General features: G+C 47.4%; 12 protein-coding genes across 12 annotated transcripts; 6 read left to right on the top strand and 6 right to left on the bottom strand.

Annotated features, from left to right (window-relative positions):
• Positions 1-1,217: 1,217 nt before the first annotated feature.
• Positions 1,218-2,511, top strand: VFPPC_05585 (cAMP receptor (Car4); the record flags this gene model as incomplete). Its single annotated transcript, XM_018284754.1, has 4 exons — positions 1,218-1,495; positions 1,554-1,755; positions 1,816-1,880; positions 1,944-2,511. The coding sequence occupies 4 exons, from the start codon at positions 1,218-1,220 to the stop codon at positions 2,509-2,511; spliced, it is 1,113 nt and encodes a 370-aa protein (XP_018141611.1).
• Positions 2,512-3,300: 789 nt separating this feature from the next.
• On the bottom strand, positions 3,301-4,170 carry VFPPC_05586 (kinase domain-containing protein; the record flags this gene model as incomplete). Its single annotated transcript, XM_018284755.1, has 2 exons — positions 3,301-3,647; positions 3,714-4,170. 2 exons carry the CDS (start codon positions 4,168-4,170, stop codon positions 3,301-3,303), a joined length of 804 nt encoding a protein of 267 aa, XP_018141612.1.
• Positions 4,171-5,078: 908 nt separating this feature from the next.
• Positions 5,079-5,865, bottom strand: VFPPC_13872 (hypothetical protein; the record flags this gene model as incomplete). Its single annotated transcript, XM_018291644.1, has 7 exons — positions 5,079-5,108; positions 5,156-5,218; positions 5,265-5,327; positions 5,381-5,443; positions 5,505-5,567; positions 5,625-5,681; positions 5,743-5,865. The coding sequence occupies 7 exons, from the start codon at positions 5,863-5,865 to the stop codon at positions 5,079-5,081; spliced, it is 462 nt and encodes a 153-aa protein (XP_018141613.1).
• Positions 5,866-6,634: 769 nt separating this feature from the next.
• Positions 6,635-7,632, top strand: VFPPC_05587 (hypothetical protein; the record flags this gene model as incomplete). The annotated part of the gene is made up of 5 exons (XM_022428466.1): positions 6,635-6,818; positions 6,900-7,016; positions 7,074-7,213; positions 7,295-7,574; positions 7,628-7,632. The coding sequence occupies 5 exons, from the start codon at positions 6,635-6,637 to the stop codon at positions 7,630-7,632; spliced, it is 726 nt and encodes a 241-aa protein (XP_022284269.1).
• Positions 7,633-9,385: 1,753 nt separating this feature from the next.
• On the bottom strand, positions 9,386-11,986 carry VFPPC_05588 (hypothetical protein; the record flags this gene model as incomplete). The annotated part of the gene is made up of 5 exons (XM_018284757.1): positions 9,386-9,505; positions 9,566-10,093; positions 10,159-10,257; positions 10,389-10,721; positions 10,784-11,986. The coding sequence occupies 5 exons, from the start codon at positions 11,984-11,986 to the stop codon at positions 9,386-9,388; spliced, it is 2,283 nt and encodes a 760-aa protein (XP_018141615.1).
• Positions 11,987-12,443: 457 nt separating this feature from the next.
• VFPPC_05589 (alkylmercury lyase domain-containing protein) lies at positions 12,444-13,294 on the top strand (the record flags this gene model as incomplete). Its single annotated transcript, XM_018284758.1, has 4 exons — positions 12,444-12,664; positions 12,720-12,738; positions 12,795-13,133; positions 13,187-13,294. 4 exons carry the CDS (start codon positions 12,444-12,446, stop codon positions 13,292-13,294), a joined length of 687 nt encoding a protein of 228 aa, XP_018141616.1.
• Positions 13,295-13,469: 175 nt separating this feature from the next.
• On the bottom strand, positions 13,470-14,959 carry VFPPC_05590 (acyl-CoA dehydrogenase; the record flags this gene model as incomplete). Its single annotated transcript, XM_018284759.1, has 4 exons — positions 13,470-13,603; positions 13,659-14,266; positions 14,319-14,569; positions 14,627-14,959. 4 exons carry the CDS (start codon positions 14,957-14,959, stop codon positions 13,470-13,472), a joined length of 1,326 nt encoding a protein of 441 aa, XP_018141617.1.
• An 826-nt stretch (positions 14,960-15,785) lies between these two features.
• VFPPC_13873 (hypothetical protein) lies at positions 15,786-16,249 on the bottom strand (the record flags this gene model as incomplete). The annotated part of the gene is made up of 3 exons (XM_018291645.1): positions 15,786-15,886; positions 15,941-16,056; positions 16,125-16,249. The coding sequence occupies 3 exons, from the start codon at positions 16,247-16,249 to the stop codon at positions 15,786-15,788; spliced, it is 342 nt and encodes a 113-aa protein (XP_018141618.1).
• A 1,260-nt stretch (positions 16,250-17,509) lies between these two features.
• On the top strand, positions 17,510-17,968 carry VFPPC_16199 (hypothetical protein; the record flags this gene model as incomplete). Its single annotated transcript, XM_018293952.1, has 3 exons — positions 17,510-17,643; positions 17,695-17,810; positions 17,874-17,968. 3 exons carry the CDS (start codon positions 17,510-17,512, stop codon positions 17,966-17,968), a joined length of 345 nt encoding a protein of 114 aa, XP_018141619.1.
• Positions 17,969-21,492: 3,524 nt separating this feature from the next.
• VFPPC_05594 (hypothetical protein) lies at positions 21,493-22,014 on the top strand (the record flags this gene model as incomplete). Its single annotated transcript, XM_018284761.2, has 1 exon — positions 21,493-22,014. The coding sequence occupies one exon, from the start codon at positions 21,493-21,495 to the stop codon at positions 22,012-22,014; it is 522 nt and encodes a 173-aa protein (XP_018141621.2).
• A 399-nt stretch (positions 22,015-22,413) lies between these two features.
• VFPPC_16200 (hypothetical protein) lies at positions 22,414-22,878 on the bottom strand (the record flags this gene model as incomplete). The annotated part of the gene is made up of 2 exons (XM_018293953.1): positions 22,414-22,585; positions 22,667-22,878. 2 exons carry the CDS (start codon positions 22,876-22,878, stop codon positions 22,414-22,416), a joined length of 384 nt encoding a protein of 127 aa, XP_018141622.1.
• A 1,594-nt stretch (positions 22,879-24,472) lies between these two features.
• Positions 24,473-25,304, top strand: VFPPC_05595 (pyridoxamine 5'-phosphate oxidase; the record flags this gene model as incomplete). Its single annotated transcript, XM_018284762.1, has 2 exons — positions 24,473-24,482; positions 24,613-25,304. The coding sequence occupies 2 exons, from the start codon at positions 24,473-24,475 to the stop codon at positions 25,302-25,304; spliced, it is 702 nt and encodes a 233-aa protein (XP_018141623.1).
• Positions 25,305-25,507: the final 203 nt, after the last annotated feature.

Consider the following 25,507-nt stretch of genomic DNA (forward strand, 5'->3'; position numbering starts at 1 on the left):
CTGTTTGTTGACCATCTTGTGCGAGTGTCATCTTCTCTGCCAGCGAAACAAATCGTGCGCACCTGGGTTGAAGGACATCATGCACAAACATAGATGATTGCAATATTGTGACACAACCTCAACACAACATGAGGACGGCCGACCTGCTTCTTTCAGGTCTAGTGAAAGACATTTTCCCCTTGGATGCATGTACGTACTTGACATTTTGTTCGCTGGAGCCGCAACCGGCGTGCGTAATTTATATCTCACCTGCGCCCAAGACAAGGCAGGCATCTCACGACATCGTTGAGACAGAAGACACCATCATTAATAGCAAAAAATGAGCTGCGAAATCAGAAATCCCAAGTAGGCATCAATTTGACGCACAGATCTGCCAAGGCAGCAACGTCAACCAGCAATTTGCGAGGTTGGCGATCTGACACGCGGCATGCATGCAAACGCTCGAGCCAGGAGCTGCCAAGACGAGCTGTAAGTTGAGACAGGTTGCAAGGATCTTCAATACTCTTCTTTTCTGGGCATGCTAAAACTCTTTTGGGGTATCGGACCCTTTTACGCATACATAGTTGTGCGGGCTATCAATCTGACAGACATCAACCTCGTCATCTTGGCCCCTTCACACGCAACATGTCGCAATAGGATGGGAGCAATATTTTCCAAGGAAACGATTTACTGAAATGTATTGTGCGCAGTGCTCGTAGTAAGCATGTGCTAAGCTTATGGTCCTGCGAGCGACAACGAGTATGGTTACTCTAAACCGTGAGCATTCCATTTGGCCAAACCTCCAAAACCGTCAATCCGTCAATCCGTCAATCCGTCAATCCTTCAAACATGATCTCCAACTGCAAATCTGTCACAATGCAAAAATACTGCACACATCTCCTTCTCAGGCCCTACTGCATCTCCCACCCTCATGTCGGCAAATCTACCCTTAATCAAGCAACCACGACCAAGTTGCGGTCCGTGGGCCAACAGCAAAACCACAGCTGAAGGATATTCCTGGCAAGGTTCCATCCCGTCAAGTCCATGCCATGGGCCGCGAAGCACGCAATGCACCCCCAAAATTATGCGCACCATCCATCACCACCCAGATATAAACTGAGCACAGCCGTTGCGACATGTCCCCATCGCTCATTCGTAATGGACGCTTCGGTCGCGCAGACCAAAGTCGCCAGCCGACCACGCAGAGAAAGCAGTCCAATTGAGCCCGAATAGCAGAAATGATGGAAATCAGGGCCAACGTAGCCATTACGGATGAGCAGCGGAAAGTCCTGGAGATTGTCGCGCGGACTGCCTCTACGCTGTCGGCATTGGGCGTCATCACCATCATTACTGTGTTTTCCTTGGCGCGGCATTTTCGAAATCCCATGCATCGTCTCATCTTCATCAATGCCTTTTACAACGCCTTTGATGTTGTGTGCACCATGATATCCATCAGTGGACCGGCGGCTGGGAACGATTCTGCTTTATGTCAGTTTCAGGGGTTTCTCAATCAAATGTGCGTGCCAATTCGTTGAACCCTATTCCAGCGTGTATTGACAATAAGTTGCTTGCAGGTTTCCTCTCGCCGATGTATCCTGGACGCTTGCCATGGCTGTCAATGTCTTTCTCATTGTTTTCCGTCGATACGATACCGTGGCGTTGAGGAGGCTTGAGTGGAAGTACATGGTTGGGATAACTACACTTACATTCATTCCTGCATTTGCCTTTCTCTTTGTACAGACTCAGGACAAGGGTCACTTGTACGGCAGTGTAACGGTAGGTTGCTCTTAGATGCCACTGCCTGTGATGGACTGAATGAAATGCTAATCTTAGTAGGTGTGGTGTTCAATCGCTCCGAAATGGGTGCTTATGCGCATTCTTCTCTACTATATTCCTATATGGTACGTCCCGTCTGTCATCTTTTCTTTCCGCTCCGGGCTAACTTGGCCACTTCCTATTTTCAGGTCTATGATTTTCGCCGCCATGGTGCTCTATGTTCTCGTCGGGGTCGAGATTTTCAGACGCGGAGGCATCTTCCAGTCTGTCAACCAAGACTCCATCCGGTTAGATGATGGTGTACCTTCCACTGCCGGCACTGCTTCTCCTCACTGCGACAAAGAGGCGGACTGGGCCGCCGAAGTTGACTTCCGCTCACAACCTGATCATGTCTTCGGGTCACACTCTAGAGTTGAATCGTTACCTGGGACGCAGAAGCACTCCATTATAACCACTCGTAGCGACGCCCCAATCCTCCCCGTTGGCACGCCTCGACACTCTTCCTTATCACTAAGACAATACATTCTCATGCCGTTGTTTTTCTTCCTGGCGCTATTGACGGTTTGGGTTGCGCCGTCGACCAACCGTGTCGCTTCCTTCATCAACCCCGACTATTCATCCTACCCGCTCTTGGTTGCGGTTGGCGCAACAGGGAGTCTGCGGGGCTTTTGGAACGGAATTATCTTCATCACTCTAGGTATGAAGTCGTGGAAGAAGGATAATCAAGAACAGAGGAGGGCGAGACACCAACAGTGACAGCTGCGTACATGTATGACGAAAAGAAGATCAAGATATTAGTGTTCATCTAGAGCGGTCAAGGGATTTGTGAGGGGTGAAATCCATGTATCTGTAGTTACGGATAATTGGGTATTTCGTGCGCTACTTGCGGGTTGGTATATTCTGCAGGATCATGGGCATTGTACGAGTCTTGTAAATGAGGTATGACTTTTGAGCGATAGCCACTTCTAACTTCTAATACATACTTTGACGCTTTGACAAGAAACTTGTTTATAGACCAGAGAGCTGAAGCTTCTAAGAAGGGTGCAAAGCGGCTTGTCATACTTGTGTCAACCGTTCATAGCATTGTGTCCTTGTTTACATTCCAAAGTAGTAGTGAAGAATGAGCTCTCGCCACGTAACATACGATATCAATGATGCAGACAACTGAGCCATCTTCTCGTGTACATCACAGTTTCACTAATGATCATCCAGGCAAATGCAAGATTCACGTATGTGCTTAAGGTCGAGCAGTGGCCCAAGTTCCTCACAGGATCACATTTTGGACGCATGCGGCATTAAGCTTTAGGTGCTTAAATTGTCTCATGCGGATGCAAAAAAGGTCAGAATTTCCTCGAAGATGCACCCAAAACACTACCAATACAAAAGTACCATAACGCCTTGTTACATAAGAGACGAAATTCTATCGCTTCAGTTGAACCCATTCGCATCACGGGACACATGGAAAGTTTTGCCCTCGGTCGTCTGTAGCGTATATTTATGCTGCAAAACTCATTCGGTGCTTTAAAGACGCTAGGAATTCGCATGTTAGGCATTGGGTTTGGCAATATGAGGTACTCTACACTTCAGCAAGCTCACAACCCTTTGATCAGCGACGACCTCACGTATCGTTGCGCGTTGGTTTGGATCCGTATTCACCATGCGTCTGACTAACGACCGCCATGTTTCTGGAATATCCTTGAATGTGTCATCCATAGGCTGCTTAAGGAAGCCACTGAAGTTTACGTCCTCTGGCACGGCTTCCTCCCAAGGCATGTGTGCGGTCAACAATCCAAAGAGCATTATACCCAAAGCCCACACATCTGCTGCCATAGGGCTATAAGGCTTTCCATCAAGTATTTCCGGAGCAAGATATGCCGGATTGCCCTTGATCTCTACTTAATTGTTAGCTAGCAATGTGCCGTATGGGGAGGAAGGACAAGTACAAGTAAAAAGCTTACCTAGACTCAGAGAAGAAGCATTCACTTGAAGGGCGCTGCCAAAGTCAAGCAACTTAACCAATCCAGTCTCTTCTCGTAGAATGACATTGGCGAGAGACAAATCCCTATGTGCGATGCCCTTCCCATGTAGGTAGCTCACCGCGCTTACGACTTGTGCAAACGCGCAGTCAACTTCATTGCCGCCACGTAATCTGCCCTCTGCGATCATGGCCTGAACGTCCTTTGGACCAGCGTGTTCCATGAGCTGTGTCCATAAACCCGTTCGTTGGTCTGCTTTGTAGCGGATAAGCACAAGCGGTTGAATGATATTAGGGTGATGTAAATTTTGCAAAAAGTCAAATTCTTTGTAGATTGAATTCTCATAGTCGTTTTCGCTCTCGTTCATGTATCTTGGTTTGAAGACTTTCACAGCGGCAAATTCTTCGACCTCGTTGGCTGGCTTTCTCTGAGCGAGCATGATGCTACCGAAAGAGCCATCTGCAAGCATTTGAAGGTAACGAAAGCCTTTGAAGGGAATACCAGCTCTGCAATATGGCCATGATACCCCTAAATTTGGGTCGTTCCTGACAAGGCAGGAAAACCCTTGAGGACAGATGGCCGGCCCTGTGACAGCTAACCATGAGGCTTCCGCTGAGTCAAGACAAACCCACAAAAGGGCAATCAACAGATAGCTCACTGTTGACATTGGCAATGTTGGTATCGAGTAACAGATGTGCCCGCTGCTGTCACAAGGGAAACCCGAAAAGAATGTGCCGATCAACAGGGGCGAGGTAGCTGAGGTGTCAATGGGCTATGTTGACGGGTATGCCTTGAAGTGGCCAGGGTGCCCGTAATGTTTCTAGAGGGGATCGCTCCGAACGGTCGTTGGACGGAGGAGAAAATGTAAGATGACGACCAGAGAGTAGCGCAGAGTATCTAGTGTGTCTCAGGTAGTTCTTTAACACTGTCTTTCGTTGGAGCAGAAGGGCTGCGCTTATGCGCCAACTGAAATCTCACTAGCTGAAGAAAGGTCGGTCAACAGGCCGCGTGACTTCCTTCCGTATTTGCAATAGTGAAGACAAGGGGGTTATTTAATAGTTACGACATAAGCTGACTGCATACAGCAGATCTGACAAGGGCCGTCCCGATTGACGGCAGACGCACCAACCCTGACCGGCCACCATTCTTGAGGCTGAACGGGTCATACTACAAACGGATGGAGCGGCACAATATAGTGAATACTTATCGAGTTAGAGAGTAACTGACTGTTGTCTATTTGTCTAGAAGAAGGATGAGCTAATCTACGTGCTACGGGTAGCAGTTTACGCCATCGTCTTGCAACAGCCACGCAGCTATGCGCTCTACAGTTATCTTCTCCGTTAGATCTTAGGTCTCAATGACAGCCGCCTCGCGTTTCTATCTTGTTAGTCATGAAGTAAGCCCACCAGTGTAGATTCACGTACCACAGTGTATCGGCGTCCTTGGCCGATGGCAAGGTTTTCCACCGCGGGGGCTGCCTCGCGTTTCTATATTGTTAGTCTTGAAGTAGACCCAACAGTGTTATTGACGTACCACGGTGTATCGACGTCCTTGACCGATAGCAAGATTTTCGACCTTAGGAGCTGCTTCTCGTTTCTTTTGCAAAATGTTAACCAAGAGTCCTCAAGTTCCTAGATGATTTCACATACGACAGTGTATCGACGTCCTTGACCTATGGCAAGGTTTGCCGACTCAGGAGCTGCCTCGCGCTTCTTTTAGAGGATATTAATCAAGAGCTCTCAAGTTCCTAGATAATTTTATAGATTCACATACCACAGTGTATCGACGTCCCTGACCGATAGCAAGGCTTTCCACTTTAGGGGTAGCCTCGCGTTTCTATTGGAACCAGTATGTTAATCTGGCGTTCCTGAATAATATTGTACATTTACTTACAACAGTGTATCGACGCCCTTGGCCGATGGCAAGATTGTCCACCTTAGCGTCACGTTTCTTTTGGAGAGTATTAATCAAGGGCTCTCGAGTTCCTAGATATTTTTGTAGATTTACATACGACAGTGTATCGACGTCCTGTGCCGATGGCAAGGCTGTCCACCTTGGGAGCCTCAGCAGCAGGAAGAGCATTGCCAAGCATAGCCAGAGAAAGAGCCGCCGAGAGAACCGAAGTAGGCTTCATCTTGATTGATCTATCGAGATTAATATATCGAAACTAGAAAGTTGCTGTTGATTTGTCGAAACGTGAGTCTGATGAATGCGATGAAAGAAGAGCATGTTTTGGAAAGAAAATATACTCTATGGCCCCGTTGCATGCATTTATACTCATGAGATTACGATGATATAATGTTTGCTAGTTCTATACAACAGTGACTTACATGACTTCAAAGAAAAATGCCACGGGAATTTCCTAATTTGAAATTGACTGAAACCGGGAATGTCCTACTTTGGAATGTACCGAATCCCCTGAATTCAGATCATCCTCGACTGGCTAACTGGAAAAGGAGGTAACCGAACTAAAAGACAAAGAGCTCGGCATAACTAGGCCAGCCACATCTGCAAGATGGTTGGGGGCGGTTTGTATTGCAAGCTTCCTTCTATTCACAACAATGGCCTACGTACACCTGGTCTGCTCGGGCCGCTCGAGACTTGTCTTCTTTGTGGTCCGATTGACAACAGTCAAGTTCCTACTCCAGTCATTCTTTTTTTTTTAACAATAGCAGGATCAAGTAAAGAGCTCGTTCAAGACTACGACGTAAAGCTTCTTGTTAACCGGAGTTATCAAGCCAGTGAGCTTTCAGTGGACACGGGTGCAGTATTGGAGGACACAATTTCCTACCTCTCTGGACACAGAAACAAAGTGATACTCGGAGCTATCTAGTATCACTAATAAGCCGAGGAGATCGTGCTTTGATCGAGATTGACCCAAGGGTTCAGGGCTTTCAGACAGCATGGATGATGAAAATTTCGACGCCTGTCATGAGGAACAGGCCGAGCATTTGCTACCCGAGGCCGAAAAGCGTCGTCGCACAAGCAAATTTTCCAAATCCTACTGGGGTTTACAGATTATCTTTTCCTTCTCACTCGCACTTTTCATGCTCTTGATCATGAACCAAATACAACAGAAATCTTCCTGTGACAGACAAGAGAGCCTGTACTGCAAGTAACAGTCTTTCCATTTACCCAAAGAACAATGTTAAGTTAACATAGAATTAGCAATAACAAACCTGGATATGAAGTACGAAACTGTTCGATTTGGAAGGAAGTACGATCGATGGATGGGCGACCCCCGACCTGAACTGGAGGAGGCTTGGGACAGTGTCATTGAACATGGTACGTACCGAGTAAACATGCAAATCAAATATGACAGACAGCCTAACCGTGAAGAAGTTCGCGATATTCCTGTCAGTGAGGCCACTATTAAGGGCTTTGGCATTCCAGTGCCTATCGAATCCATGGCCAGATTTCCCACAGACCAAGGAGGGGATGTGTTTGGTGAAGTTGAGTTCAAGCACCAACTTCATTGTCTGGTGCGTTAATACGAATTCAACAAGAAGGACCGGTGTGTTTATTTACCGCACAGAGAGAAGCTAACTACCTTGAGAACACAGAGATCCCTTCGCGAGTCGAATTTCCTATACTATACACATTACAAGGACGTGGAACAAAGGCAAATGTTGAACGTTGAGGATGTTTACGTCAAGCAGCACATTGATCACTGCATAAATTACTTGCGGCAGATTCTCATATGCAACGCAGATACTGGTTTGGTTTTTACCTATTGGATGGACAATCATGACGAGCCAAAGCCCGACTTCAACAGCCTTCGAGTTTGTCGAGACTTCACCCAAGCGCGTGACTGGGTACAAGAGAATGGCAAATCGCTCTCAGGTTCACTGACTATGTTGCCGGGGCAAGCTAATCTAACGAGGTACCCTCAGGAGTTTGATAGGGACTATGATAGAGAGGTGCTTCATTTAAAACAAAGCCAGTGGTACAATATAGAACCTTGAGTAATAATGTAGACCTTTCTACCTAGACTATTCTTCGCTCGTTTTATAATTTAATTGTGGCTTACTACACATACTACATTGCCAATTCAGGTAGAAATAGCCGTGACTCGCCATGCATAATAAATGCAAGAACTAAAAACACCAGAAAAAATAACGGCTAGGTCATTCCAGCAAAAGCCAATGCTCCGCTGATGCAAAGAGATAGTACAGGTTATATTCTGTTAACAATTAACCTAACCCGGGAGTATTTGCTTGCCTTTCATCTTGTATCTGTAGTACATAACTAATGTTTCCCGGAACTATCCTTCTCTTTACTAGATTACCAAGGCTAATATTTTATATTTGGAATTAGTATATCAAGCCTTACTATTACTACAATACCGGAGGACAGTAACTCAGCTAGCTCAGACGAGGATGTTGCTGTAGGGGTCTTGGTCTGAACAGGGCGCTTCATAACAGAGAACTATTAAAAACAGGGCATTTGTTAGGACAGTAATATGGCCGTGGTGATGCAATTCTGCTCAGACCAGATTTAGCAGATTCTGGAGTATGTAGTCTTGCGCATTCTGCGCCTTTAGATTCGAGAAGGAAATTCACTTCCGAAGTCACTATAACCTTGTCCCTCGACTGTTAGGTAGTCATATATGACAACACGAGTGCCAAACCGATACATCTTTTAATCTGTTTACAAGTTGCCACGTCTAAGACCGTCTCAGGGCTCTGACGCTTTCAAACCATCACACCGATGACCCGAATGACTGACCGCTGCATTTCATCAGCAGCATGACAGACGTATCCCCGGCAAGCATCACGGATCCTTGCTGCAGCTGCATGGCGAATAGACAGCGTGACACAGGTTTTGGCCGCTTACAAAGTGCCAAGTCTTTTTGATGCCCCCTGGTGATCATGCAATGTAACACTGAGGTTCCAAGAGCCGACTTGGCGCGTCTTGTATTACCAGAGACAGTACTCCGTAGGGCTGTCAATCTAAGCAATTGAATACGACGCTAGTAATAGGTTATATACTATACATGGTAATTAGTGTAGTTACTAAAGTGTAATGTCAACGCCTGAGTAACTATATCTAACTCTATGCCTAGGTATGGCGCATTAGCAGATGCGTCACCCTGTTGCGCAAAATAGGAGAAATGTCTCAAACAGGCATTAATTTACACAAAATTTCATTGATTCACGGTCCATCAAGCTAAGACCTCCTGGGGAAGCACTGTTAAGATCATCACCTTTTCTTTAAGGCATACTAACGCTTCTCAATATACGAAATTTTCGAGTGGTCGGTATGTCCAATGTATCGGAAGGTCAAATTTCTTTACAGCTGATCTGGAACAGTTGTTGCTACATTGGGGCACACGAGATGTCGCCTAGAACCAGATTCACCAGCTGAGTGCAAGGAATTAAAGTAATATCGCAGTTAGACTCATAAGCACGCCTGTCACCACTACGTTAGAAATCTCCTCTACTGCCTCTAACCTATGCTTGCGATCTAGGACGACTACACTCTATAAATGGGAGAATCTCCACTTCATGGGCAAGAAGCGTATGTATTTTCACTTGATCCGTGAGGCCAAGTGCCGGGCTGCGAGGATGACGACAGCATCTCCATCGTGGGGACGCGTCCCTTGACAGAAACTGACTTATAAAGCCAACTGTTCATACTGTGCAAGGACCAGCTCAAGTGAGTAAGAATGGGAACATAGACGCCAAGTCGAAATCATCACCAGTGTTGACTGCATCGGGCACAGCGCCCACGAGGCAACCCTCTCCACCAGACACCCAGAGAAGTTTGTCGCCCTATCTTACGCATTAGCCAATGATCCGAATCCAAAAACAATCAGGAAAAAAATAACCTACCTCATTGACATCCATTTCATGCGAGTAGACATTCGGGTCGTCCCAAATCTCCCCGCACTGTATCGTCCGCGAGTCGTCCAAGTGCAAGACAAAGCCTGAAATCCGCGAGCAACCACGAGCCCAATTTCGCGGCATATAGGAGCAAAGAATACGCCGTATTTTCCCCGAAATCTCAACAGTGGGCTCGTATTCCTCAGATATGCTATCGCGTCTGTAGAATTCGCCCAACACGACGGGCAGCCTATCATCGTGATAGACAATCCTCATGCCAACGAGTGGCTTCCTCGTGAGAAAGTTTCCCGTTGACAGGTTGATTTGCAGCTCACGATAGAGCGTGATATGGGAGATGTTCTCTAGGGAGGCAGTTTGAAAAAATGCCGGCCCGAGGAGGGCGTGGTTGCGGCTGGTGACGGGTAGGGGAAGCCAATCTGCCGGCTTGGTTACAGCTGGTGCATCTATCTCTGCTACGGAGGGTGAGTTTCGCGGTTGGAAACAGCCGAAGCATTGGAGCACCCAAATGCCGGGCGCCTTGCGGAAAAGTCTCATGTTAGGTTTTGCGATGTCCATAACTCAAGAGTTTCCATGCAACTTACCTTGCTCGAAAAGAATAGCCCATTGGGAGCCTTAATCACAGTCCAGTCCGCCGCCTCGGGATCACCAATGAGGACCATGCGGCCAAAATTGGTGTAAAACTAGATGTTCTCGCTTGTCAGTGTACGTACTCTCAATGAGAACTTCCGAGTTGTTCGTCATTGTGTTCCGTTTGACTTGCCTTGAGTGCAACTGAATCTCGGGCCCCTCTTGCATATCCAACAGCACAAACAGCCTCTCCTTGATCACGATTAAGCACAAAGGCCATGCTCGGCTTGCGTCGAGCTGTGCCAGATAAATGTCCTATTGTAATATGTTCTTCGTCATCAAACATGATATAAAGCGAGCGTACTGTGGGAAAGTCAACCTCGATATGATTCCAACTAATCCTGCTTATTCCGCTGACATTGCGAGCAAAATACTTGTAATTGTCGACCTGAGGCTCCTGAGGGAGGAAATCAACTAGGGGCACTGGGATCAGGTTCACTGGAGGAGGGTTGTCTTGCCACGACACCGGCCCCAAACCAGAACCTGCATCAAGTAGGATGCCTGTGATGACTATGGACTATGGGACCGAGTCAAAATCAGGTCAGGAGGGTAGCAAAGGGGCCATGGTAAACAACTTACATTAAAGGAGACAACCAAGCTTCCAGTAGCAGAACCCGGAATCCACTCCAATAGTTTCCTTCTTGGTCCAAGTGTTTCACGTAGCCGGTAGCCTGGATGCCAGGTCCTGTCCCACACGGCGCCAGACTTGATCTGGACGGACGAGAATGTGCGGTTCCAGCATGCCATCCGAATTCCACTCCAGGAGGAGGGACATACATCGATTGTGCTATCCCCCTTCCAGCCTACCACGTTGCCGTCAATTTCGATCCCGCAAAAATTGTTCGAGACATCATCGTCAAACACTTGCGGCCAGATTCGCCTAGAGGAAGATTCTCCACCGCGTAAAGGTACGAAGTGCAACTTCACGCGGGATGCGCTCGCAATGGAGGAAAGGGGGATCTCGGCCTTTTGATTATCGCGGACAAAGTCCTCTTCAACGCAAACTTGGTTTCTCACGAAATCTTTCCCCATGATCCTCTCCATATGAGCTAGAATATATTCCACATTGTTCCAGACAAGCTGAAGAGATAAAGAGTGCGGAAAATCACCATAATCTGTATTCCAAATGCAACACTGAATTCGTTTGGCCGTCTCTTCGGGTGACCCTCGTGAGATGCGAGCATCGGTCACTAGAAAGCGACGACCCAGGGACCTCCAAACATGAGGGCTAGGACTTTGAAGAGCTACGCTTTCCAGTGACCATATGTCCTCAGGGTCTTCTACCTGCAAGAAGATCAAGTCCATAATTTCTTGAGGGAGGTTGAGCTTATCGAATATCCCGCGCTCGTGCTCATGCTTCGCGGAGAGATCCACCCGAGGATATGGATCCTCTTCGTGGTCTTCATCAACGCCCTCGTCTAGGATATCAGGTGAGGCCTCAGAAAGGCCCGTAAGGTTTGGAAGAAAACGGAACACGTCCGTGATGCACTGGCGGAAACACTTTAGCCACTCTGGATGAAACTTGGAGAGACCTGATGCTCTTTCCACAACACGCCAGCACGCAGCGTGATAGACGTTTCCATCGCGTAATTCATATTTTCCCTTTAGCGGAAGATGGTTTGGTTCGATGATTAGCGAGGCTTCCTTTTTCTTGTTTAGTTGTTGGAGGAGCTGGAACTCCGTATCCCATAACTCTTTCTCGCCATTGCGACGTTGAGGAACGAGATTAGTGCCACAGATGCGACATGTGTAAGATGATTGTATGCTACCGAGGGACGACATGGGTTTTCAAGAAGAGGAGATTAATATGTGACAGCATTGAAACGTACGAAGTGTAAAGTTCTTGTTCCCCTTGAGAGAGAGATGTTGAGGCGAAGTTGAATGGTTATATTGACGCTAGACTATTTTGGATTAAGTGGGTCTCAACTCTCGAGTTCTCAACTTAGCGAGACGCCTAAACCCTTCCAGTCATTTCCTGGCCCAGGTCCAGCGATGTCGCTCTTTATCTGCAAGTGGTTGGAGTACAAGTTGAATCCGCCGGTTCGCCAATTCAGACATTACGCCTTGTGAGTGACTAGGGCGCGATCAGACTCCAGTTGAAGGCCATTTACCCCACAAAGACCGGTGATCACTAAACACCAGATGAGAATACTTAAGAGGAACCAGACTGCTTCAAGACTTCAAGCTCCACTACCCAGGCTGTTGGTTGTCAAGCACCAACGACGAAGATTTGTGCGTCATGGACAGTACCACCCGAAAACTCAGATACGAAGTCATCAACTTCTTTCTTCGAGAATGTCGGCCTCCTACAGTCCAAGATCTAGTAAACAAGGGCCTCGGCGGCGAACGCGATGTCACTGCCGAATTGGAGAAGTTGAGAGACCTCCACCACCTCAATCTATATGACCCTGGGACGCCATCTACAACCCCTATCGCAATGGCTCATCCATTCTCCCATCTGTATGTCGAGCTCGTACACCCCTGTTCTCACCTCAGCTGCTAATATAAAGAGTAGACCAACCCCCAATATAGTCGTAAGCACCTGCTACACATGACCAAAATATGACGGAGGCTAACAGAGCTACGTCAGACTTCGCGAGGTAAATCATGGTGGTGCAATTGCGCATGGTGCGCCTTCGGGCTCGTGTCCATGTTGTCCCCCCAAGACGCCGCTGTGCGCATTTTGACAGCTTCCGGAAACGCTATCACTATACCGGTGAGCAACGACCAGATCAGAGATGAAAGGGCCCTGCAAAACTACTACGCAGTCTTCTCTGCTTCGCCGTCAAAGTGGTGGAAAGATGTGCGATTTGCATGCAGCGGCATTCAGGTTTGCACCTCTCGGGAGGAGGCGGAGCAGTGGCATGAGAAGCATGGGTTCCCTCCTGGCGATATTATTACTCTGGAGCAGCTGTGGAAATTATCCAAGGTAGTCTTCATTCTTGGTGCGTCTAATTGCGGTATATGCTAACGCTGATATAGGCGTGGTATCATGATAAAGCGTCGTACGAGTATGAGAGAATGACCGAAGGACAAAAGGAGGAGCTGTTCAGGGATATTGGATTGACGTCGAAATATTGGTCCAGCTAGGCCGTAGTTGCGCCTCCAACGGGAAATTGATGCCAAGAGAATGTGAACCATCACCAGCTTGGGACTAACACAGCTGATAACCCAGAATGTCAAGTCAATGTAAGGTCTGTGCACACTTTTATTACAAAATCTAGTTTACTCATTGTACATATTTTGGTATTTCCCATCCAATTTCTCAGATCTTTGAAGCTTGTGATGTAGGCAAGCCCCCAGCCTGATACACCTTGACCAGTTGACGCACAGCAAGGTCCAGCAAAACATCTTCCGAACCACCGGGAATACGAGCGCCAGGAACATCCCGATAAATAGCTAACACGAGTCAGTAATCTTTATCCCAGAACAGGGCACAAGGGTAAATACTCACCTTCAACCAATGCACCTTGCCCGGCGGCCGTAAATCCATTCCCACCAAACAAAAGCACTGCACACTGCGCACACTCATTCAACACCATCGCAGACTTGGCCTTCGCAAGCGCCGTAATCCCACCGAGTTTAAGATCAGCCTCTTGGGGCTTCATATGGCACAGCTGATACAGAATCTGTTCCGTCCACGCATTCATGGTCTCGAGCTCAGCGCCGGCCTTCGCCAGCCTGTGTCTCACAACAGGCTGGTCCATGAGCTTCTTGCCAAAGGCGTCGCGCTTCAGGCAGTACGCAAACGCGGCGGAGAGGGCTGTTCGCGCTTGTCGCGTGACTCCCACGGCGATGGTGAGGCGCTCGTGGTTGAAGTTGGTGAGGATGATGCGCAGGCCGTCGCCTTCTCTGCCGATGAGGTTCTCCACGGGGACCTTGACGTCGTCGAGTTCAATGTATGTTGTGCCGCCGGCCTTTTGGCCACCGACTGGGAGACGGCGCATTGTGACGCCCGGGTGGCCTTTGAGAGGGACGATGATGACGGAAAGGCCTTTGCCGCCAGGGCCGCCGGTGCGGACAGCCATGGTCGTGTAGTCGGACCAGATGCCATTTGTAATCCTGCATGATTTTAGTTTTCACTTCACTCTACGAATTTTTAGGTCAAATATACCATTTCTTGGCTCCATTGATGATATAGTGCTTCCCATCGGCACTCTTCTCAGCCGTAGTGGTAATGTTGGCAACATCGCTGCCCGCGTCAGGTTCCGTGATGGCGATGCACGTGCGCTTCCTGCCAGTCAAGAAATCTGGTAGAAAACGGTTTTGCAAGTCTTTGCTCCCATGCTTGATAATGGGAGGGATTCCAAACGCGAAGCCGGCGTTTAAGGAAGCGCCAGGGCCAGCTAAACCCGAGCGAGCCAACTTTACTTCGATCAGCTGTTGTTGTTACAGGTGGGATAACGCGGGCAGTAAACAAACCTCGTCGCAGTAAATGCCAGTGTGCAAGTAATCCCAGTCCTCAACCTTGACGCCCAATATGTCGTTGATGCCGAGCTTCTTCAGCCACTCCACGGGTAATGGGGCCGGCAAGTTGGGCAGCAGCATGCCGCTCTTGCAGAATGTGCTAAAGACATGTTCGGGAACTTGACCTTCTTTTTCCCATTCGGGTGCATGGCTGAGTAGGTTGTCCCATAGAAACTTGCGACAAGCTTTCTGGAACTGGAGATGCGATTGGGAGTAGTATGGGGATGGGAGGCCGCAGAGGTAGGCTGGTTCGGAGAAAGGAATTGGGTTGTCGAGGTTTTCGGCCATTGTGAAGTTGAGAATGTGCCACGAGGGAAGTTGGTGCCCGTGTATTGATCGCGAATGAAGCGATGATGCGGCTTGACGGGCCCGTTTTATTTATTTATTGGAGATCTGGTGGAGCTCAGTCACAGGAACATTTGAACGGTTGGAGGTTTGGAGGTCAAGTTCAAGTTGGCCGAGGCTAATGTACGGCTCCCCGCACTTCAATCCAAGCTCCTCCACTTCAATCTTCCCGGCCGCCGGCCTGGAGCTTGAATAGCTCTGGTGGTCCCGAGGGCCCGTTTCCGACTAAAACCTTGGAGCAAATCATGTTCGGATCTTTAGACGCTGGTCTGACCCTTTCCGGCATTGTACCACAGTGCTGGACATGCCTGTGAGAGATGCGTCGGCAACCAACCGAATCCCGAAACTCGTCGAGTGTGGATCTGCATGGTCTGAGAGTTGTGTAGCAGCTCTCAGACAACTTGTTATCATTCGTATCAAAGAGCATTCACCGTAAGGTCATATTCGGCCTGGCAAAAGGGGACGCTCCACCGACGGTCGTCTAAGTTATATCCGTTGACAATTCGTCATGGCGACACCTCACCTCGATTCAGTACGCGACAAGCTTCCTAATGTACGATGCATATAAATAGTCGGGCCAAGTTGATTCACTTGTTAAGGCGCCCCTCATACTTCTCAATCTAAACTAAGGCGACCAGACAAAACTACAGCCCCATCTCGCCCAAGATCGTTCCCAAATTGAGTCTTCTGTGAATCAAGTGAACCAGATCCAATCCTCTGGGGGCTAGCCATGACACCCAACTGAAGCGAACAACTTGAGACCCGAACTCTACCACATTTTCACAGAGTTCTGACTGCCCCTCTCAACACAACGGCCAGTATACCGCTGAAGCTTGTGCGAAGTACCTCCACATCCGTGGTCATCAAAGGCTGGAAGAGTCAATGTCAGCTCATACATATAACGCTGTGTCTGGTTACACGTACAGTGAGACCGCAAGTAGCCCCCAGTGTTGTAGAAGAAGGCTCCGGTCTGGCCATCTAGTTCGTAGCACTTTCCAGAGACAGGAGCGGCATGGAAGAGGATGTTTCTATCGTGCTCGCTATGTTTTGCCAGTCAGAAATACCATGTTCTCTTGTTTGTTTCCGCATATCTTTCGTATGTTCTTACCAGTCATCCAGAGTGCGGTACTGGTTCAACTTGACCTTATCTCTAGGGTTTAAGGACACACCCTCAGCTTCTGGCATAGCCAACGCGGGCACAGCGACTGCGGCAACGAGTAGAAAGAACTTCATTTTGATATACTTGAAAGTATAAAGTTTGAAAGTATGAGTTGAGTAGTCAATAGTACAAAGATTGGTTGAAGAAATCTGATGAAGGAAGAGGATGGTGATGTTGAGATCTTTGGATGTTATGGAACTATCGTCTTTATATATGCGTGAGTATAAGTGGCTCAACTGAGGAGATGCCACTTTTGTCCCATGGTAGAAGTGTATAAAGCCCAGGCAATTAACTGACACCCAATGGGCACCACTCAGCCTGATGGTGCGGGCTTGGAAAGTCGCTCCATTTCGTAACTATTGCCACCATGAATTTATTAGTGATACCTGAAATACGTCAATGTGGAGTGAAATAAGCGACGGGCAGCATAGACGGAAGATTGAGACAAAAGTTCCAGCCTGATGGAGTTGCGATGTTTGCAGCCCAAGCATGTAACTATTCAGTACCATGGCACTTTCCGAGACTATGATTAAACGCCCTATATTCCAGTGTCAAGCTACACAACATCTAGTTGATCCCTGTAGTAACCGTCGTCATCTTTCTTACTCGCCTTGCTTGGAACAGTCGCGATAGCCTTAAAATCAAGGTATTTGAATAAGCTGCATTGATTGTCATACGGGGCTAATCTCTGGTAAGCTTACGCAAATTCAGTGCCGTGCCGTTCTGGCCCCCAATCGTAATCCTACAAGGCATGTAAGATTATGAATCCCACTGTCGATCGTCGATATTCCCTTTCTACAGTTTGCATACCCCACAACCCGCCTTGTAAGTGCCTTGCAGGGCGGGATGTGGCCTTGCTCGGACTCTGCGTCTGCTCGGACTATGCTTGCCAATTACATTGTCCGAGCCGTTAGTATTGATCACCCCTGATCGTCTCTGGCATTCTCCATGTCAGCTTCGGGTCATGTCAAGCTCATGGAGTGCGACGAGCCGAAGATAGATTGTTGCCAATCGCTACTCTAAGCATGTGCTTGCATCATAGACCTGCCGGTATCACTCTCCATCTGTGAACCTGTTAACTTTGTGTCAGATTTTAGCTCAATTACACTTACAGTTACTATAGTCCCATAATGGAATCGTACCACAGTCGAACAGATTACACTGAATATGCGGAACGGGAGATCCTTAAGTCAGGCAAAACATCCTACGTGCCGCCTCTGTCCAGAAATATAAATACAACAGATAGCACTGCTTCTGTTGTGCTGAAACAATAAACAGTCCCAATCCTCTCTCTACCAAACTATCATCTTGGCATAATTTTTGCACTATTCATTATGAAGTTTTCTCTGTTCGCAAGTGCCATTGGCATCTCATGCGCTGCTGCTATGCCGTCTGATCAAGGTCAGGGCCATAGCTTGCTCGCCAGAGACAAGCCCAAGTTGAATCAGTATCGCACCATGGATGACTGGTAAGAAGGCTTTTGTACAATGCAAAACTTCCCATCTAACATTCTGCGCAGCCTTCATGACAGGAACATTTTGTTCCATGCTGCTCCGAGCACCGGCAACTGCTACGACCTGGACCGCAAGACTGGGGCTTTCTTCTACAACACTGGCGGGTTCCTGCTCAGCCGAGGTAAGTTTCCGACCTGAATCATTCCATCGGACTGTTTTGAATGCTAATACCTATTTGGAAAAGCCAACAAGGACATTGGATGCGCTGGTGACTGGATTGGCCTGCGAGGTGGGCGATGCATGGAGAAGGGCGATTTCAAGTCCGTTGTCATGAGGTAGACCCTCAATCGATGTGACAGGCGATCTGCTCTGATACAACATTGAGATGAGCCACTATGGCAATAAATTTCTTGAGGCCGAGAATGTAATCGGCATCGAGGTGTGTGTAAGCTGAGAAACGTGAAGAGTAAACTGAATAGTGCAAATACCGTGCAGACATCAAATGTTCATAAGTTAGTGATGGTTAAGGGCAATATATCAGCTCAAAATAACCCGAGAGAATGTCGTTAATTCTTCTTTTCGCCTAAACTCCATTATGAAGGCGGCTCACCCAGTCTTGACCACTTGCCCGGAGGTGAATCCGAATTCTCCTCAGAGTGTCTTGGTAACCTGAAGTTGGAAGATATGAGTCGTCATGGAGAGCATTTGCTTTAAATTCAGGTAAGTGCTAGCTGACAACACCCAAGTGACAAATGACACCAGAAAGAGTTACTGATTGAGATCCTCAGCCAATCTCCCCACGTAAGAAATCAGCTCTTTTTGCACTCCACGTATCCAGTCCGCTTCCACCATTATGCTTGCACTGAGCTTTTGGTATGTTAGCTTTGGGCGGACAAAATATGCACCCCAAATTTCTTTATAGTAATTGTATTAATTTCCATTATAAAGCTAGCAAGCTTTATTATTCTAACACTTTGCGTTTACGTGACAGCATATCACAAGATAGCTATATGTTAGTGACTGACAGAGAATTAATAGATTGAATTGAGTATCTTGAGGGGGTGAAAGGAACGTCTGTATGGATAAATTGAGCTAGCTAAAGGAGAAAGCAAGTAAAGAAGAAAAAGACACTATGGGGAGAAATAGAAAGAAAACACTGAATAGTTCAGTCATGCTGTGTTGCTCCTTTAGCTGCTACCGCCGACAGAAGATTCTAGAAAACCCATTGGGATCCTTAATACTGAGGGTATAGAACTTTGGCCTCTTAGTGACAACGGCAAATATTCTGGTTATCACAATGACCGCCACGCTCTTTACCCTGCTTATAGCAGTGCATTTCGCAGACCCAACCCCCCCAGATTGGAATGGCGCACGAAAGCCGCTTTTGAAGGTGGTTGGTGTCTTCACCAGCATTGGAGCTCCGTTCCTCCGCTTTGACATCCACGTCCTCCGATCTGGCCTCTATTTTCTTGTCCTTCGTATCAACGTTAGGAGGCAACCAATCCGTCGACGTGGTTACAGCTTCTGCGGTATTGCCACAGTAGCAAATCCACTTATCCATCCAGTCCCAACATCGAGGGTCCTTCCTGCATTTTCCGGGCTTGCCCCTGATCCTCTGACAGTATGCATCGCACATCCAGTCTCTGGGCGTAGACAGCTGTCCACAGGTTGGTGATGCGATAATACAGGTCCAGTGTCTCGGATCTTTTGTTTGTGGTGCTTCCGGCAGCGCTTCCGCTATTGGCGAGCCTTTGGCCAAAGATGCCATGGCCACCGCCGTGATGAATTTCGCGATATGCATGATGGGCAGGTATGTTTATGCGGATTAAAAGATTGAAAAAGTTATGTAGCTTCCTTAAGCAGCGGGATTCTATTGGTGAAAGGTACACACTCTACTAATAGTATGGACAGAGCAAGCCTTTTATATGTGTATGCAGGCCACATCCGTCTGATAATCTCGAGCATTGTTCAAGTATGGTTTCTTGATTCTCCTTACACTAACTTACTCAGTTGAATAAATAATACGGAGTAACTTTAAATGCTTCGTATGCTTGGCTGTCTAACGTTTCTGTTAATATATATAATACGATCAATTCGAGCGCTTGGCACACTACTTCGGTTACCTAGTAAGACAGGGAATAAGTTATGCCTGTACGCTCGGCAGTTAAAGCATTTCGATAAAATATTAGAAGTAAATCACCAAGGAAATAATATGGGAGCCTATATTCTTCAATTTGGGCTCTGGATATGAGTGGTCTAGAGTGGCAATGCAGTACCTGCCGGTCTTTTGGTACCTACCGCGACACAAAACGAATCTATTAACTTGTAAAAGTGCGTATAGTCTGGGAGAATAGCCCATGCAGCCAATCCTGCGCCTAATCTGATCCCAAGGTGCATATGTAGCAACTGAGTCTAGTGCCAAACTTGCCCTACCTCCTCCGCCAATTAGTTTCCTCTGGTTACATTAGAGTTGTTCTCGTCAAGCACATGTTGAGGCTAAACAATGACAGGCTAGAGAGTGGAAGTATCGAATTTCCCAATTGGGGAAACGATCTGTATCCACTCAGTCAGGTAAGCTCGGCAAGTTTAGGGGCTGCGCAATGATGGTTTTCTGCGAATGGTCTCACGGTGGTGAGGGGGCTGGCCACCATCTTGGGTAATCATATTACGACGAAGGCGAACTGCCGGTACGAGGGATATTCTTGAAATGGAAATTTTACTTCATTCTCTGGGCCAGAGAGACAGTATCCATCAAGGCAACTGGGTTGCTTTACCGTATAGCTACAGTTACCGCGTAATTGCACGATGGTCCACCCCCGGATTGATCGGTTTAGCTCTTGGCATGCTGCGAAAGTGATTCCTATTACTGACATTTTGTTTACTAGTCTCACCTTGTCGTTCCAATTCTACCTCTTTCTGAGGGACGCCTTACCTTAATAGGAGAAAACCGAGCAGCCGTCGTGTGTATGATTCCTCAGAAACAAAACGGTCAGCGCAAGATTGCGCACTGATAATGGATAATATAGACTCGGAATTGGACTTTGGAAAGATGCTTAGCCCGGGTTACAAGATGACAAAATGTGGTAAAAGTGAATTGGAGGTTTATCCTGGTTGAACAACAGACAGGGAGAGCAAGTAATCCAATATTGCAGCCTGAACAGGAAACCTGCACGTTGGTCAAGGATTAAAGGTAACCCTTAGCGTCAGCAATAAGGGTGTGAGCAAAAGAGAAGATAAAGACGCGAACAATAACCTGACAGCAATAATACTCGAGAACATTTAGAAGAACGTGGACAATGGATTAGGGAGTGATAGACATGTGGAAATAGCACCCACGGTTGATTGAGGCACCTCGAGTATGTCATGAGAACAAGGAAATAGATATACTGGTATTACGTGACTGGGGTATCGGTACCGTTGTCGTATGTCGTAGTTACTTCCAAAGTAACTGCCGGCTAAGGCGTAACGCCACGCTGAAACTAAAAATGGACACATGTTGGTTTTGTTGACAAAAAAAGAGGACGGCTGCTTTGACCCGTTTGGGTGCACCATGTCCATGTATGTTTTCTTGGTAAAGGTCCGTGTACGGAGTCGAACTGGTGTATTTTTGTAATAATAAATATAAATTTATATCAACCTGTGGATTATCTTAATACTAAGCCAAAGATAAACGGACAGATGAATAATGCCGACGCCGTGTTTGCAATGTTAGCAACACAGCAATAAATAGCAAACTCCTTCGTCTACCACGCTGTTAAGATGGCCACATAACTTCCCCTAAAGGCGAACATTCAACAATTTACAACCTTATTCCTACACATATAAAAGTTGACTCCCTGCGTTCACAGTCTCTTTGCTTCACAATGCACCTTCCCAGCGTTATCCAGATCCTTGCTGCCACAACCATATCTTTGGTTGCTGGCTCAGCAGCTGCATCTGTCGAAAACATCAATATAAAGGATATGTACATCGAAAAGGACTATTACATGAAAAGCATTGCCCCAGACACATTACAAAGAATTTCTGCCCTCCGAGCAACCCAGAAAAAGTGGACAAGCAGCCAAAATGTGGTTTTCGATCTAGCGGAGCAGATGGTTAAGAACTACGAGATTGATAGGCTTCAAGAGCTCAGGAGCAAGTGTCACGCTGTCTTTGGTGATGATTGTGTTAATCTACTAGTGGGTCAGAAGACGGGCTCCGGGAAGCAGAAGCAGATGATTCCCGGAGGGAAACTCTTGCTTCCTGACTGTGAATGCAACTATTATGCCAGCTGGTGCTGGGTTGGGAAATGTGTATGGGTCGAAGGGACCTGCAACAAGAAGCCGAGTAAGTTTACCAAGTACTACCTAAGTTTTCTTGGATGCCGAACCCTCACAGCAGACTAACGGTTATATGATTTCTTGTAGGTGGATGTGGTGACCTGGGGTGGTTTTCCTGCAATGGCTTGTGCCCTTAGATTTGTTGTCTCGCCAGCCTCACGTGGGATGGTCAGGAGGATTGTGTTGATCAAGCAGTCTTATATCACCGAGCAACGGGAACTTGCCACGCCACTGAAAATGGCTAGATGGGTGATACTTGTGATACTTCCGTCTAATTTAAGCAGAGCTCCGGTAATAGATGCTCTACTGAGACCAGCAATTCCTAAAATTTCTAAGGCTATTGCAAGATATTTTGCGATTTAATTAGCCTATAGAGCTTCCAGTGTCAGGCACATTCACCACATTCACCAACGTGAAATGTTCCGCGTCATATAAACACCATATATACAGCTCTATTCACTCCAGTTACAATTCGGAAATATTTACAGTGCCGAGAACCGGAACTCCTACAAGACCCCTTCTGCAATCTTGCCACGACGTGTTTCTCCAACCCGAACCAGTAGAGAAGGCCATACTGCCACCGCCCCAGGCCCAAAAAGCTCCCAAAGACCGCATGGTGACCTTGATATCAGCTTTGCTGATGCCAAAAGTTTGTGCGGTATTCAAAAAGTGCTGTGTGGTCGTAGCTTAGGTCTTGCAGCAGCATCGCTTCGCAAACCAGCCACAGTCGGTCTTCGCCATGTGAGAGAACTTGTAGGGCTTGCAATAGTCCTCGCACTTGCCACTCCAAGCTCGACCACAGCCGCTTCTGTTCCAGCAAGAAGCGCGGGCTTCGAGGTCTGCCTCGCCCAAGCCATCGCGGGATTCCTGGGGTGGTGCTGCGATGACGCCAGCAATGGCGGTAGTAAGGAAGATGAGAGTGAACTTCATATTGAGAGTTTGAGAAAGTTGGTTTGAACTTTTGGTTGTTTGAATAGATGAAGATTGTGTTGATGGTTGTTTGTGTTCTGTTTAAATCGGTGGGATGGTTGTCTTCTTTATACTTTTTGGATCGCACGGCTTGCCTTGCTCAACTGCTTGAGTTGCAAACATAGCTACATTTCAAACTTCTAATTTTGTAACCGGTTTCTAAAAATTCATACCTGATGTAGGTCTTACGGCTCTTTTGAGAATCACTTCTCGATCCAGCATTTACAATAACACTAGTTTGAGAAGGAAGGAAAGCTGATAGGGCGAGAGTAGCTGCCGAGACATTTGCCAAGCAGTTGTTTACCCGATCCCCTCAACGTATCTAAGGCAGGTACGGCATACAAGGCTGACGAGGCGAGGAAAGTCCTTGTGTTTGGGTCTCTACTGTTCCACCTGCATGTCGCGTGCCTCTTTGCCAATTGTCTTCTCAATGGTCCAATTGGTGCATACCAGTCTTGGCCATGTCGAGTTAGTTCAGCTGCTGACATGGCAGGTTGTGAAGCTTTCAAAGCCTTGCCACCCAACTACCCCCTGAGTTATGATTACCATGGTCTGCAGCTGCAGTATCTAGCCTCATATGTAAGTTTATATTGTACACTGGGCGGTGAGATGACTTGTTTCAGAGCTTAATGCTAAATTTATATCCAGCCGACCTGTTATTTCCGCCAAGGAACGCAACCCCACGCTATAAATAGCGATGCACCAGGCACCGCACGCTGTGTTTCAATGATTGGATGCAAACACACATTGGTGGTGTAAATCATTGGTTCAGCTGTAAAGCTGAGCATCCACCACGCCTGAAATCGAGGTGAAGTGCAATCTTATGCGTTATGTAGGGCAGTGCACTTCCCGCTTGTCAGCCTTAAACTAACAAGGGGCAATCCAGCCTCCAAAGAGCGACGAGCCGAGAAAAAAGCGACCTTTATGAGTCAGTATGGACTTTTGGAGCTGAGAATATGGCTAGAGGTTAAAAGATGAAGGCATGAATATGTGAGGATGACAGTGGGGAAAATTGCCGCGGCCGAGTTACGGATAGAACTTGCTGAATTACGGGAGAAAAGAGGACGGTATTTGCATGGTAACTTACTGGACATTGCGGCACTACCAGTTGAACATCATGAGACATCAAATGCTAGAAGACAGAAAACGATATGGACACAAATCTCTCGCAGGGATGAGAAACGTTTCAGTAAGCCTCGCCCGCATTTGGTAAAGGCGGCAGGATCGTCACTTATGCTCTTTATTTTCCGGTGGCTGCATATGCTACATATCAATGTCAAAAATCGCCATTTCACATTAACACCAAGGCATATTAAATAGTTCAGACCTCAGGATGGCAATTCCGGCCAGCCAACATCTTTCTAAATACGGCGTTATGGGCGGGGTATGACTCACCATGACCAGACCAGACAGACTCTATTTAAGATTTGGTCTTTACTTGCAGTCCGACTTGTCTACGTCAGAAACGCGGAGATATCTGACATTTATTGCAATTGTGCAAATTCCATCGTGGTCGCTTCGTTTAACACCCCTAACTTATTTGCTGGGTGCAACGATGTCATCGGGTAAGTTAGCTGCCTATGTGAAACTTGGTGCGAACAACTCACTTGTTACTTAATACTGAAACGCTCATTCCACATGCTCACCATCACAGAATAACGCATGTACTTATCTTTACACTTACACACTGCGTAGTCTCGGCAAACTCTCAGCCAACAGAGATTGGCAACAAGGACCTATCTATTCGGGACCTTCATTCCTCGGATCCAATTGTGCAATTCGTCGAATGGCTGGACTTGGCTAAAGCGACGGCGTTCAACTCCGACACAGACACTTGTACGCTCTCGACTGCAGAACTACCTTCTGGGAAAGTGTCGTCCCGGATTGTGCAACTCAAAGCTTTGTCAGACGCTGGCAACTTTATATTTTTCACGAATTTGGAGACTAGCCGGAAATCTCGAGACTTGGCGACGAATTCACATGTAGCACTGGTCTTCTATTGGGGCCAGACTCAAAGACAGGTACGAATTGAGGGCGTCGCCAAGAGCTGTAGCGAGGAGGAACGGCAGCAGTACTTCAAACTCACGACCAGACGAAGTCGACTTGCATCCTGGGCTAGTCCTCAGAGCCAAGTTTTAGGAAGGTCGGACCAAGGCGATGATGGGCGGGCTCAGTTAGATCAATGGGCGGATGATACTGAGAAGAAATTTGAGAGTGTGACAGATGTTCCCATGCCTCCTTCGTGGGGTGTGTTGCAGGTTGTCCCGATGAGCATTGAATTTTGGCAGAGTCGCAGCAATAGACTTCGCGACAGGTTTCTATATACGCGAGAGGACAAGGCAGATGGCAACGAGGGCGCGTGGTCGATAATGAGGCTTAGTCCATGAGATCTCCGGGGATATTTACCTGGCGGAACCTGGTGGATTCTAACAGTTCAATGATTATCAACGTAGTTTCGCGGCAAGCATACATTCTCATGCAACCGGCACTTCCTCACCTCCACATTCAATATTTGTCGTGGTCCACGTGGTGTAACTTTTCGGTCCTCAGTTTCGTGGGGAGATTTCGCCCCCGCGTCTGCTGGACTCTG

The sequence above is a fragment of the Pochonia chlamydosporia genome, chromosome 5 (assembly GCF_001653235.2).
Source record: "Pochonia chlamydosporia 170 chromosome 5, whole genome shotgun sequence".
Classification (NCBI taxonomy): domain Eukaryota; kingdom Fungi; phylum Ascomycota; class Sordariomycetes; order Hypocreales; family Clavicipitaceae; genus Pochonia; species Pochonia chlamydosporia.